Here is a 14,925-nt window from a genome sequence, read left to right as displayed (position 1 = left end):
TTCATATGTAAGGGGACCCCCAAGGTATGAGACCCAAAGAAGTGACCAGGGCAGGCAGCTTTTATACCTTTTGGACAATTATTTGAAATAGAACATTTTTGTCTGCTTTTGATCCTTATATTAATGGAATCATATAGGGTGTGCTCTTTTGTAGCTACCTTCTTTCACTCAAATTATGTTCCTGAAATTCACCCATGTTTTGAGGTGTGGTAACCATTTGTACATTCTTGTGGCTGTATAGTATTTCACTATATGAAAAAGCCACACTAATTTATTCCTTCTATCATTGATACCTATTTGAGTTGCTTCCAGCTTGGGGCAATTAAGAATAAAGTTGCTATGAACACTCTTGTACACGTCTTTTTTTTTTTTTTTAAGTGTAATTGACCTACAACAATATGTTAGTTCCAAGAGTACAACATAGTGATTCAATATTTCTATATATTACAGGATGATCACAAGTCTACTTACCATCTGTCACCAAAGTTATTCCAATGTTCTTGACTATATTCCTCATGCTGTACACTTCATCCCTGTGACTCATTTATTTTGTAGCTGAAAATATGTACCTCTTAATCTCCCTCACCTATTCCACTCATCCCCCTTCCCTCCCTCTGGCAACCACCTGTTTGTTCTCTGTATCTATAAGCCTGTTTCTGTTTTTTGTGTGTGTGTTTGTTCATTTGTTTTGTTTTTTAGAGTCCACATATAAGTGAATTCATATGATGTTTGTCTTTCTCTGTCTGACATTTCATTTGGCATAATACCTTCTAGGTCCATCCGTGTTGTCACAAATGGCAAGATTTCATTCTTTTTATGATTGAGTAATATTCCACTGTATATATATATACCACATCTTCTTTATCTGTTCACCTATTGATGGGCACTTAGTTTGTTTCTAAACCTTGGCTATTGTAAATAACGTAAACAATGCTGCAATGAACATAAGGACGCATATATCTTTTTGAATTAGTGTTTTTGTTTTCTTTGGAAAAATCCCCAGAAGTGGAATTGGTGGACCACATGGTTGTTCTATTTTTAATTTTTTGAGGAACCCCATACTATTTTCCATAGTGGCTGCACCAATTTACATTCCCACCAACAGTGCACAAAGGTTCCCTTTTCTCCACATCCTTACCAACACTTGTTATTTGTTGTCTTTTTTAATAATAGCCATTCAAAGAGGTGTGTGTGTGGGGGTATCTCGTTGTGGTTTTGATTTGCATCTCCCTGATGGTTTGTGATGTTAAGCATCTTTTCCTGTGCCTGTTGGCCATCTGTATTATCTTCTTTGGAAAAATGCTTATTTTAAAATCAGATTATTTAGTTGATGTTGAGTTGTATGAGTTCTTTGTATATTTTGGCTATTTAAATCCTTACCAGATATATTGTTTGCAGATGCCTTTTCCCATTCAGTAGGCAGCCTTTTCATTTTGTTGATAGTCTTCTTTGCTCTGCAAAGGCTTTTTAGTTTGATGTGGTCCCGTTTGCTGAATTTTGCTTTTGTTTCCCTTGCCTGAGGAGACAGATCCCAAAAAAAATATTGCTAAGACCCATGTCAAAGAGTGTACTGCCTATGCTTTCTTCTAGGAATTCTATGGTTTCAGGTCTTAAAAGCTTTTTCTTAAGTCAGTAGACCCTTCTAGATTGCCTTATTTCTGTCCACGATACTACAGCTCACCTAGCCCTGACATGCAAAATCTTAGAATCACCCAAGACCTATACCGCAAGCTTCTCCTTTAAAATGCATCTTCTGTACCTTGTATTTTCTTTTCATCGTAGAAAGGATAGAATTAAAAGTGACCCAAGAGAAGGAATATGGTTCAATTTCATCATTTGATAGATGAGGAAGATTAGACGTGAGACCACAGAACTAGTGAGGAATACAGCTGGGAGCCTAGTTTAACTTCAAATTTAATGCTAATTTTTCTATTGCCACTAGACGTGAGCAACTCAAGGGCAGGGGCCACTTTGCCTCCATCATTGCTGTTTTGCTCCTCACAGAGGTTCAGACACATAGTAGGTGCTTAATAAATATGTGTTGAAATTGAACTCCACTCTCGAATTCAGATGCTCCCCTGATGCTTAGACTAGTGCAATAGCCTAACAGTTTCTTTTCCTTCAAGTTCCGCTTCTTCTGATTCATCTTCAACACCACAGAAGAAGTGCAAATTAACTAAGTACATGTCATTACCCTGCTCAGAAACTGTCGGATGTTCCCTCTTGCAAAAATGATGCGATCCAAATTCAAGCTGGGATGCGAGCCCTAATCACTTCCTCAGGCTCACCTCACCCTCCTTCAAATGGAAAGATCCTCTATCTCTCTGCCTGGCAGGCCTGACCCCTAGATTCAAGGACCACCTCTCCAAAGAATCTCCTCTGATTCCTTTACTGTCTGTCCCACTCATATTGCCCTTGCCATACAGTGTCCTGTACTATTACCCTCACTCCCTAACTAGACTGGAAGTGCTCGAGGGCAGGGAATGATTCCCATGTTAGTTTGAATCTCCAGCACTTAGCACACAGTAGAAAACCAATAAATATTTACTTATAATTATGCCAGTAAGTATAAACACAAATTAGTCACAAGCAAACATGCACACATTTCAAGTGCTCTTTTTTTTAAATTAATTAATTATTTTATTTTTGGCTGCGTTGGGTCTTTGTTGTGGCCTGTGGGCTTCTCATTGCGGTGGCTTCTCTTGTTGCGGAGCACGGGCTCTAGGCACGCGGGCTTCAGTAGTTGTGGCTCGTGGGCTCTAGAGCGCAGGCACAGTAGTTGTGGCACACGGGCTTAGTTGCTCCACGGCATGCAGGATCTTCCCAGACCAGGTATCGAACCCGTATCCCCTGCAATGGCAGGTGGATTCTTAATCACTGCGCCACCAGGGAAGTCCCTCAAGCACTCTTTTGAACACTAAGCATTTTGCTTATACTAGGAAAATCTGAAGGTAGTATCTTTTTCTTCCACGTCATTGACTACGTACCTCATTCATTGCGGGACAAACCCTGGGGTTTTTGTTTATTTATTTTTGATGGGCTTTTTGTTTATCGGCTGGTTGGCTAGCTGGTTGGTTGGTTTGCTAGAAGACAGCATAGTGTCTGTTGAAGCATTGGGTTTGGGGGGTTTGTTTTTTCCATTTTATTGAGATATAATTGACATACAGCTCTATGCGAGTTTAAGAGGTGTCTGATGATCTCACTTCTATGTGGAATCTAAAACAAAACAAAAATCACAGAAAATAGATAATAGATCATATTTGTGGTTACCAGTGGTGAAGCACTGGTTTTTGAGTCAGAAGCCCTGAATCTACTGGAGGTCCTAACATTGACCCTGGTGACTTTAGCCAGCTTCTTATGCTAGTGAACACCGGTTTCTTTTTCCTTTTTAAAAAAATTCTCACACAGATGAGAGCCATTTGTCCTGACTGCGTAGTCTTGCAACTGCAAGATGAAATTTCCCCTTCGTCTGGTAAGGTATCTCTGTCTTAGAGATGATGACAGTCCAGAACAGGAATGGCCAGGAGAATAATAGCAGGTGCTCCAAAGACTAGCCTGATTCTTGTGCAGCCGTAGGAGACACCGTAGGCAGGACTGAGGCTCGCCATGGTCTTTCCCAAAGTGTGACTGTGACAGAACTGTTGGTGTCCTGTCCAGATGCCCTCATTGGGGCATGCACCTGTCCTCCAGCTCCAGGGTGTTGGCTGCTAACTGCTCACCCCTACACCCTCCTCCTGTCCTTGGCTGGCCACCACGGCTTTGTCTGGAGATGCCTGGAAGGTTCTGCACCATCCTTGGAGGGAAGCCTGTGACTAATCTATGTGGGAGTACAACAGTCCTGCTCCCTTGCCTCTGGCTGTGTCTGGAAGGACAACCTCAGTGATACATGTCACATCCGAGAGCTCCCCTGGGATCAGGCTGAAGCTACACTGAACCCACACTCACGTCTTTCCTTGGCTCACCCCCTGCCCTATCCTGCTTCCCTCTCCGCCTTACATGTTTCTTTGGAGCCCCTTCTCTCAGTAAATCTCTTGCACAACAACCACCCTTTCAGATCCTGCTTCTGGAAAACCCATCTAATAATAATGTCCTGCCCACACCAGTCTTATAAAAAGATCTGTAAGAAATAAGTTTCATGGTCAAATAAGTGGGAGCAGCTCTGCCAATTCTGTTCCCCTCCTAAAGGACCAAAATGCATATTAAAGGTTCTGAGGGGCTTCCCTGGTGGCGCAGTGGTTGAGAGTCTGCCTGCCGATGCAGGGGACGCGGGTTCGTGCCCCGGTCCGGGAAGATCCCACATGCCGCGGAGCGGCTGGTGCGGTGAGCCATGGCCGCTGAGCCTGCGCATCTGGAGCCTGTGCTCCGCAGCGGAAGAGGCCACAGCGGTGAGAGGCCCGCGTGCCGCAAAAAAAAAAAAAATTAAAAAATAAAAAAATTTAAAAAAGAATAAATAAAGGTTCTGAGACACCTTGCCATAAAGAAACCTGCTTAATCCTGTCAGCACTTGCTGTAGCACACCTAAGCCAGTCAAGTTCAGAATAAGTAGGTTGGGGGTGGGAAAGGGATATCGGGAAGAATCACTGATGGAGAATATTCTAAGACTAAGTCTATTCTGAGGCTGGCTTTGGGGTATGGATTCAGTTTGGTTGGAGATTAGAGAGAGGATTTGTTCTGTGTAACTGTGGGGAAGTTCCCAGACCAGTAGTCACCCAAGTCCAAGCTTGGACACAAATGACAACGCTAGAACCAGCTCAAACCCCAGGGTCTGGGTGTGGAAGCATCATCCCTCTTGCCCTTCTGGCTAGACTGCTGACCCCTAGTCACAGCTCCTCTGTTGCTCGCTCTAAACAAGGACCACGCGGGATGACCACCTCTCTCCTGCTTTCACTGCCAACTGGCAAGAGTATTGTTTGACTACAGAAAACGTTTGGCTTTATTTCCTAACTGAAGATGTTCCAAAGTCAAACTCCGTCTAGGAGATCAGTTTGCCATAGTCCATCTTCTCTTTTCTTTCTCTAAGAGGGTGTGAGGAAAATTATTCTCTATTAACAACGTGGGTTGGCAGGTCCACAGTGATGGGGAAAACATGATATCAACATGAACGTGGCAGAGCTGCAAGATCAGAGTGTGAGAAAAGGAGCAGGGCAGGGGCAAGACGGAACCAGTCTCCTCTTTGACTTTCCCTATCCCTGCCTCAGGGTGACGCTGAAATGTCCTGGAGCCAGTGCCCGATCCGTGAGGGTCTTCATAATCCTCATTCTAGGGGCTTGGTGTCCGCTCCTTTCCTGCCACTTCCATCTGATTGGAGGAAGTGTGCTGCCTGGAGAGCGTTGGGTCCAACTGGATGAGTGGTGACCCCAAGGCCCTACATTTGGAGAGCTCAAGGCTTTCCAGAGCATCTGAGGGAGGCAGCTGGCTTTCCCACCCAACCTCTAAAGCTACCTTGAAACTTCTAAACATTGAACCTCCAAACTGCAAATAAGAAGCCAAGGCACACTTGGTACTTCCCTGGCGATCCAGTGGTTAGAACTCTGTGTTCCCAATGCAGGGAGCGTGGGTTCAATCCCCGATCAGGGAACTAAGATCCCACATGCAGCGAGGCCAAAAAAAAAAATTAATTAATTAAAAAAAAAAAAGCCAAGGTGCACTGAAAAGAGGAGCTTGAAATGCCCGATTATTTGATTATACAATTCCACTTAAGATGATAATATCACATAGGAAACCTGCTTGAACAAGCCAGTTTAAACTTAACCAATAGTTGAATTGTCTCCAGACATGAAAAAGCCACAGAAGCCAGCAGTTTAGATGTAGGTCTAGAAAGAAATAAAATAAAAACAAACTTGATCAGAATACCAGCCTGTGGCGACTGGTGTACTAGCACAATGAACTTGAGTCGTCCTGAGTTTTATAGATATTATGTGATTAATTGCTTAGGGCAGCCCTTGCAAAAGCCTGAGACCAAGAAGCTGGGAGCGTGGGAGGAAATTTGTGCTGTGTTCGTGGAAGGCTGTGTGCTTCCAAGGGGACTCATGGTGTGGACACAGGTGTATCCAAGATGTGTGCGTGTGAGCGGAAGCTGGGTGCCCGTGAGGAGCCCTGTGGTACAGAGGCAAACGGCTGTGTCTGAGAAGGCCTGTGTGGAGGAAAAGGGCTGTGTGTGGGGAGGGGAGCTGTGATGTGGATGTACACACTTGAGAGAGCTTACCGTGTGGACATGAAAGGTTTTGCGTTCTTGAGGGGACTTGTGGTATGGACGCGTGTACCTGCCCAAGGGGATCAGTAGTAGGGACACAGAATGCTGTGTGTTCCTGAGGAAACCTGTGGTGTGTTTCCAGAAGGCTGTATAGACACGAGATGTGTGGTGTGGATGTGGATGTGTACCCAGAGAGCTGGTAGTGTGGACACAGAAGGCTTGTGTACCCAGGGGAACAGTGGTGTAGACATTGGTGGTGAAAGGACCTGAGGGCTCTTGTGTTGTGGACAGAGATGGTTGTGTGTGCCAGATGTGGCTTGGGTCTGGACACAGAAAACAGTGTGTGTTCTGAGAGGACTTAGCGTGTGGACAGGGAGGTCTGTGTGTCTCTGAGGGAATTCTGTGGAGGGGGGGAGTGGAAGGCTGTGTAGATGTGATGCAACTTGTGGGGTGGACACAGAAAACGGTGTGTCCCTGAGGGGACTTGTGGTGTGGATAGAGGACACAGAAGGCTGCGTAAACCCAAGGGCACAGAGACTCAGTAGTTAAAAAAAAAAGGCTGTGTGAACTCGAAGGGATGTCTGCTGCGGACCCCTGAGTCTGTGTAGGTGTCAGAGGAAACTCGTGATGTGGACAAAGAAAGCTGTGTGTCCCCGAGAGGACGCGTGCTGTGCATACGAGGGTGTGTGCGCTCAAGACAGCATGTGGAGTGGAAGCAGAAAGGGTTTGTTCCGGGGACCTCCCTGGTGGTCCAGTGGTTAAGACTCCGTGCTTCCACTGCAGGGGGCACGGGTTTGACCCCTGGTTGGGGAACTAAGATCCCACATGCTGTGTGGCATGGCAAAAGAAATACAAAGAAAGCTGTTTGTTTCCAAGATGACATGTGGTGGTGTGGAGGTAGACGTGTCGACATGTGCCCCCGTGTGATGTGGGCACAAAAGGCGGTGTGCCCCTGAGGAGACTTTCTGTGTGGATAGAAGGCTGTGAGCACCTAGGGGACTTGTGGTGTGTGTCCCTGAGGAAAATCGTGGTATAGACGAAAAAAGACTGTGCGTACCTGAGGGGACTTGTGATGCGGGCATAGGCGGCTCTTTGTACGCCGGGGGACACAGAAGGTGGCTGTACCCAGTTGAAATTGTGGTGTAGATACAGGAGGCTCTGAGTACCTGAGGAGACCTGTGGTGTGGTCACAGAAAACTGTCTGTACCCAGGAAACTTTCGGTTTGGGCAAAGAAGGCTGTGTGTAACCCAGGGGATGTGTGATGGAGACACAGAGGACTTGTGTACCTGAGTAGAATTGTGTGAACACAGCTAGCTGTGTGTACCTGAAGCAACTCCTGTGTTGGACATGAAGGCTCTGTGTTTGGAAGGCAAATGGTAGCAGGGAGGTAGAGATTCTAGTACCTGAGGTGACCCGTGAGGTCAACCTAGAAGGCTCTGGATACCTGAGACTGTGGTCTCCATGCTGTGGACACAGTAAACTGTGTTAGCCCAGGGGACTTACATGGACATGGAAGGCCATGTGTGCCCAAAGGGACATGTGGTGAGGAAGCCGAAGCCGTGAGGGGGCTTGTGGTGTCGACATAGAAGGCTGTGTATGGCCAAGGGGACTTGTGGTGTGGATACAGGTCTAATCAAAAAAATACAGATAGGGCTTCCCTGGTGGCACAGTGGTTAAGAATCCACCTGCCAATGCAGGGCACATGGGTACGAGCCCTGGTCTGGGAAGATCTCACCTGCCACAGAGCAACAAAGCCTGTGTGCCACAACTACTGAGCCTGCGCTCTAGAGACTGCGAGTCACAACTACTGAGCCCACGTGCCACAACTACTGAAGCCCACGCACATAGAGCCCGTGCTCTGCAACAAGAGAAGCCACCGCCATGAGAAGCCCGTGCACCGCAACGAAGGGTAGCCTTCCCTCGCTGCAACTAAAGAAAGCCTGTGTGCAACAACGAAGACCCAGTGCAGCCAAAAATAAAATAAATAAAATAAATTTATTAAAAAAAAGACAAGGATGCCTGCTTTAAAAAAAATACAGATAATAACAAATGTTGGTGAGAAGGTGGAGAAGTTGGAATTGCTGGTGGGAAAGTAAAATTGTGTATTTGCTTTGGAAAACAGTCTGACAGTCCAGTCCTCCCAACGTTAAACAAAGAGTCACCATATGACTCCATATGAAACTTAGGAGAAACGAAAACATATGTCCACGGAAAAACTTCCACATAAATGTTCACAGCAGCATGATTCATAATAAACAAAAAGCAGAAACAACCCAAATGTCCATCAACTGATGAATGGATGAACAAAATGTGGTATATCCATGAAATGGAATATTATTCAGCCATAAAAAGAAATGAGATTCAGATACATGGATAAACCTTGAAAACGTCATGCTAAATGAAAGAAGCCAATCACAAAAGACTACATGACATGTATATGAAATGTCAATAATTGGCTAATCTCTAAAGACACAAAATAAACTGGTGGTTACCAGAAGCCAGGGGAAGAGGGGGAGGTTGAAGTCTATTCGTTTCCCGGGGCTGCCGTAATTATTGCCACAAACCTGGCAGCTTAAAACAACAGAAATGTATTCTCTCTCAGTTCAGGAGGCCAGAAGTCCAAAACCAAGGTGTCGGCAGGGTTGGTTCCCTCTGGAGGGTCTGAGGGAGAATCCCTTCCGTGTCTCTCTCCTGGCTTCTGGTGCTGGCTGGTGATCCCCTGATGCTCCTGGCTTGGGCTTTGTAACGCCAGCCTCTGCCTGCATCTTCACACTGCCTTCTCTCTGTATGTTCTCCTTTTTCTGTCTCTTATAAAGACACTCATCATTGGTTTAAAAAACCCTAATCCAGAATGATCTCATCTCATGATCCTTACTTTAATTACCTCTGCAAAGACACTTGTTCCAAAAACTGTCACATTTTGAGATTCTAAATGGAATCTCATACCTTTGGGGGCCACAATTCAACTCACTCGGGGGGTGCTGGCAATGGGGTACAGGCTTCCATTTTGGGGATGATATAAATGTTCTAAAATTGATTGTGGTGATGGTTGCATGACTTTATGAATATACTGTAAGGCATTAAACTGTGTACTTTAAAAATTATTTTATTTTTATTTATTTATTTTTGGCTGCACTGGGTCTTCCTTGCTGCATGCGGGCTTTCTCTAGTTGTGTCGAGTGGGGGCTACTCTTTGTTGCCATGCGCGGGCTTCTCTTGTTGCAGAGCACGGGCTCTAGGCATGCGGGCTTCAGTAGTTGTGGCTCGTGGGCTCTAGAGCGCAGGCTTAGTAGTCGTGGCAGACGGGCTTAGTTGCTCCGCGGCATGTGGGATCTTCCCGGACCAGGGATCGAACCTGTGTCCCCTGCATTGGCAGGCAGATTCTTAAATCACTGCGCCACCAGGGAAGTCCCTCAAGCACTCTTCTGAACACTAAGCATTTTGCTTATACTAGGATAATCTGAAGGTAATATCTTTTTCTTCCGCGTCATTGACTACATACCTCATTCATTGCGGGACAAACCCTAGGTTTTTAATTTATTTTTGGTGGGCTTTTTGTTTATCGGCTGGTTGGCTAGCTGGTTGGTTGGTTTGCTAGAAGACAGCATAGTGTCTGTTGAAGCATTGGGTTTGGGGGGTTTGTTTTTTCCATTTTATTGAGATATAATTGACATACAGCTCTATGCGAGTTTAAGAGGTGTCTGATGATCTCACTTCTATGTGGAATCTAAAACAAAACAAAACAAAAATCACAGAAAATAGATAGTAGATCATATTTGTGGTTACCAGTGGTGAAGCACTGGTTTTTGAGTCAGAAGCCCTGAATCTACTGGAGGTCCTAACATTGATCCTGGTGACTTTAGCCAGCTTCTTATGCTAGTGAACACTGGTTTCTTTTGTCTTTTTTTTTTTTTTTTTTTTGTGGTACATGGGTCTCTCACTGTTGTGGCCTCTCCCGTTGCAGAGCACAGGCTCCGGACGCGCAGGCTCAGTGGCCATGGCTCATGGGCCCAGCCGCTCTGCGGCATGTGGGATCCTCCCAGACCAGGGCACGAACCCGTGTCCCCTGCATCGGCAGGCGGACTCTCAACCACTGCGCCACCAGGGAAGCCCCTTCTTTTGTCTTTTTAAAAAAATTCTCACACAGATGAGAGCCATTCGTCCTGACTGCGTAGTCTTGCAACTGCAAGATGAAATCTCCCCTTCGTCTGGTAAGGTATCTCTATCTTAGAGATGATGACAGTCCAGAACAGGAATGGCCAGGAGAATAATAGCAGGTGCTCCAAAGACTAGCCTGATTCTTGTGCAGCCGCAGGAGACACCATAGGCAGGACTGAGGCTCGCCATGGTCTTTCCCAAAGTGTGACTGTGACACAACTGTTGGTGTCCCGTCCCGATGCCTTCATTGGGGCATGCACCTGTCCTCCAGCTCCAGGGTGTTGGCTGCTAACTGCTCACCCCTACACCCTCCTCCTGTCCTTGGCTGGCCACCACGGCTTTGTCTGGAGATGCCTGGAAGGTTCTGCACCATCCTTGGAGGGAAGCCTGTGGCCAATGACTAGTCTATGTGGGAGTACAACAGCCCTGCTCCCTTGCCTCTGGCAGTGTGGGGAAGGACAACCTCAGTGATACATGTCACATCCGAGAGCTCCCTGGGATCAGGCTGAAGCTACTCTTAACCCAAAGAGCAAATTGGTTGGTTAGCAATGTCATGTCAAAGTCCCCTAGAACTCAAAGATTATCACAGTCGCAGCTGAGGATGACTTCCCAAACCCCACTGAATATTAAATCAGTAGTAAATTTGTAAACAAACAGAAAAAACCAGTATGCTTTACTTGGCACTATATTTTAGAAATCATTATTTAGATGTCCTTGAAAGGCAAACAACTTTTCCAGCAATGTTTGTCTACTGCTCACTTCATGATAATAAATACTAAGCACATGAGGCCAGATACTGAGATTAAGGTTCAGATATCAGAATATCCCTTACCTTGATTTGACCCTTTGCTGGAAAGCCAGGACTCGTGTGGCTGTCAGGTTTTCATAGGGTAGAGGTGTATGGTGCTGTCTTCCATGCTTTTAAAATGCCGAAGGGAGCAAAGCCCACAGCGAGACCACACCCTTGAACGTCTTGCTGATTTCTGAAGAGAGGGAGTACCAGGGCAGATGCCACCTCCTCCTTGAAGGCCTCCCTAATGCTGTGGGCACGGCTCTCCTCCCTGTGTACTCCAGTGGTACTTGACACATTCCTCTCTGCATGGCCCAGTTCAGGGTAGATATTCAATAAATTGGTTAAGTGTAAACCTAATAAAGTTTTACAGGAAATTATGTGGAAGCCACCAATGGAAACTGAAATTGCCTAGTAGCCACATTAAAAAGATAAGAAGAACCAGGTAAAATTAATTTCAATAATATATTTTATGTAACTCAATATACCCAAAATATTATCAAGACAATATGCCATCACTATAGAAAACTTTAATGAGGTTTTTTTTTTTGTTTTTTTTTTGTCCATGCTGCGAGGCATGCAAGATCTTAATTCTCCCACCAGGGAGAAATGTGTTTGAAAAGCAGTTGTTGAAGAGACTCACAGTGGAATTTATAGGAAGCTTCAGAGGAGGCTGAAGACCTGCACCTCAGATTTAAGCAGAGGGATTTTCTTTTCTAACTGTATTTTAAAGAATTTTTAAATTAAAAAGTTTTAATTTTCTTAAAAAATTTTTGGAATGACAATTTTTAAAAAAATTTTTCTAAAAATTTAATTTTTAAGAATGACAGTTGTCCCACGTCCTGTCTTTGTCAGAGCTTCCACATTACAGCAAGCACATCTGGCAAGTTAAAAGGAGAAGAATTTAAACAGAAAACTATTCCTCCCCACCTCACTTTCTTATAACATACTTATATTCTTATAGCATATTCCTATTATATTCTTATAGCCTACTTCCCCCTTTTAGTCCACCCTTCTATAAGACATGTTGACAGCTTATGAGATTTCATTCATTCACTCAACAAACAGTTACTAAAGCATTACCCTCATCCTTTGGTTATACAAAGCTGACCGTGTTAGTAATGATTCTTGGTTGCAAGCAGCAGAAACCAACGCTACACACACAAAAAGAATATTTGGAAGAAATAGATGGGAGGGAGGAGAACTGGGTTTGGGAAACGGACAGGAAATAAGGCAGCGGTGGAGGGTCAGCAAGCAGAAAGACAGACACCATTTTTTAGCAGAAACCATTTGGTCGGGATGCTACCACCATCACCGTGAACAAGGCCTAACCGTATCATCCTCTTTGTGTCGCTAGTTCAAGATTCTGTGTCCCAGGTGGGAGAAGTGATCGGCCAAGCCAGGTCCTATGTCCATACCCTAAGGGCCTGCGACAGGGAAAGAGTGCTTATCCTTTGATGCTGTCACAGGGGAGGTAAACTCTACAAAGCCAGTGGTGGTGGCGGGGAGAGCTCAAAAATAGGAATGGCTGTGGTCGCCAAAATCAACTACACACTTGAGTAAGTAAGGCACTGACTTTCTGCTTAAGACGCTCTCAGTCTTGGGCTTCCCTGGTGGTGCAGTGGTTAAGAATCCGCCTGCTAAAAAAAAAAAAAAATGAATCCACCTGCCAATGCAGGTACACGGGTTCGAGCCCTGGTCTGGGAAGATCCCACATGCTGTGGAGCAACTAAGCCTGTGTGCCACAACTACTGAGCCTGTGCTCTAGAGCCCGCAAGCCACAACTACTGAACCCGTGTGCTACAACTACTGAAGCCCGCATGCCTAGATCCCGTGCTTCACAACAGGAGAAGCCACAGCAATGAGAAGCCCGCGCACCACAATGAAGAGCAGCCCCCGCTCGCCGCAACTAGAGAAAGCCCGTGCGCAGCAACGAAGACCCAACGCAGCCAAAAATAAATAAATTAATAAATTAAAAAAAAAAAAAAGAAGCTCTCAGTCTTGAAGGAGAGACACATAACAGATAGATGAAACCCAACACAGAATAATAAACACAATACCAGGGACATGATCAAGAAAAAGTACAGTGCCAGGCTCTGAGCACAAACTCTGCAGGCAGATGGATAAATCTTGGTTCTGCCAGGTGGAAGCTGCATGACCTTGAAAAGGTGTTTAACCTCTGGTTGCCTCCTCACTTGCAAAGAAAAGTTAACATTAGTAATCTCTTCAGAGGACTGCTATTAAATAAAGTATGCAAAGCAATTAGCATAGTGCCTGGTACACAGTAACACTTCAATAAATGTTAGCAATGATTATTACTAGAAAGGGCCATAGGAGCTCTACCAGAATTGGCAAAAAGCCCATCGTTCACTCACACAAAACTCCAACTTATGGGCTCTATCTACTCACATCTTCCCAGAAAATAGATTCACTTTCATTTTGTCTTTGGAAGCAGATAAGTGACTCTGCCTAAAACAGGAACATAAATTACAAACATATCTTCCAATCTTTTCCCCAGTCCCTCATTTCATATACAGAAAAATGGGCTGGGTTGGGTGGAGACAGGGAATAATAGTTGCATCAGATTCTCAGAAGGTTTAGCAACTTCAGAAACAAAGTTGGGGCCTCCACACTAGAAGAAAGCTGTGCAGAAGGAGATTTTTAATAATCATTGTGTTGGCAGAGGAATTGGAATTGCGTATACATACCCGAATATGGATGTCCGAGGAGGCTGGCTGAAGTTTCAAAAACATTACCACTCTTCCCTGACCCTCCATCCATCATCCTGCCATTATCTAATACTCTGGGATTGTTTAAGAGAAGAGTGTTTCTCTTGATGGTTCCACAGACTTATCTTTGATCTCTGTCAAGTCAGAGAATTTTTTCACATCTTGGTTTCATCCTTCAAAGCAGTGCTGTCCACTAGAGCTTTCTGTAAGGATGGAAATGTTCTGTATCTGTCCAATATGTGGCCACTAGTTAGTGATCAGTTGAACTATGGTTAGTGTGAATGAGACACTGAATTTTAAATTTTAATTAATTTAAATGGAAATAGTCACATGTGGCTAATAGTTACCATGCGGGATGGTTAATTCCACGTGTCAACTTGACTTGGCTAAGGGATGCCCAGAGAGCTGGTAAAGTATTATTTCTGGGTGTGTCTGGTAAGAGTGCTTCTATAAGAGATCAGCATTTGAAACAACACATTACTCAAGCAAAAGATTAATCAGGGTAATCAAAAGGTCACCCTGGGCTTCCCTGGTGGCGCAGTGGTTGAGAATCTGCCTGCTAATGCAGGGGACACGGGTTTGAGCCCTGGTCTGGGAGGATCCCACATGCTGCAGAGCAACTAGGCCTGTGAGCCACAACTACTGAGCCTGCGCTCCGCAACGAGAGGCCGCGATAGTGAGAGGCCCGCGCACCGCGATGAAGAGTGGTCCCCGCTTGCCACAACCAGAGAAAACCCTCGCACAGAAAAGAAGACCCAACACAGCAAAAATAAATTAATTAATTAATAAACTCCTACCCCCAACATCTTCTTTTAAAAAAAAAAAAAAAGATCACCCTTACCAGTATGATTAGCAAATAGAACAAAAAGGCAGAGAAAGGGTGAATCACAGCACTGCCTTTAGGGCTTTAGGGCAAGACTCTGCCATCATCCACACACAACTACTCTCCTTTAGAAAAACAGCTCCTGGCTGCTGCTGGGCCTTAGTAGAGACTGAACACTTGACCGTGGGCCACCAAGTTACCACGTGACCTGAGCTGCCCATCATGAACTGG

The 14,925-nt window shown here is 45.1% G+C and overlaps 1 protein-coding gene across 1 annotated transcript in view; it reads right to left on the bottom strand.

The window, feature by feature from the left end:
* Positions 1-13,081: 13,081 nt before the first annotated feature.
* The window catches only part of WDR59 (WD repeat domain 59), a 109,192-nt gene continuing 107,348 nt past the window's right edge, over positions 13,082-14,925 (bottom strand). Inside the window, exon 26 of the mRNA XM_027119278.1 lies at positions 13,082-14,074. Within this exon, the coding sequence (XP_026975079.1) occupies positions 14,040-14,074 (35 nt within the window). The 3' untranslated portion in view covers positions 13,082-14,039. The remainder of the gene's footprint in view (positions 14,075-14,925) is intronic.

Source organism: Aethalodelphis obliquidens, unplaced genomic scaffold (genome assembly GCF_003676395.1).
Source record: "Aethalodelphis obliquidens isolate GAN/ISIS:26980383/991018 unplaced genomic scaffold, ASM367639v1 scaffold20, whole genome shotgun sequence".
NCBI classification, from domain to species: domain Eukaryota; kingdom Metazoa; phylum Chordata; class Mammalia; order Artiodactyla; family Delphinidae; genus Aethalodelphis; species Aethalodelphis obliquidens.
Note: the sequence above shows the minus strand (reverse complement) of the source record. Positions and strands in the feature narration are given on the sequence as shown.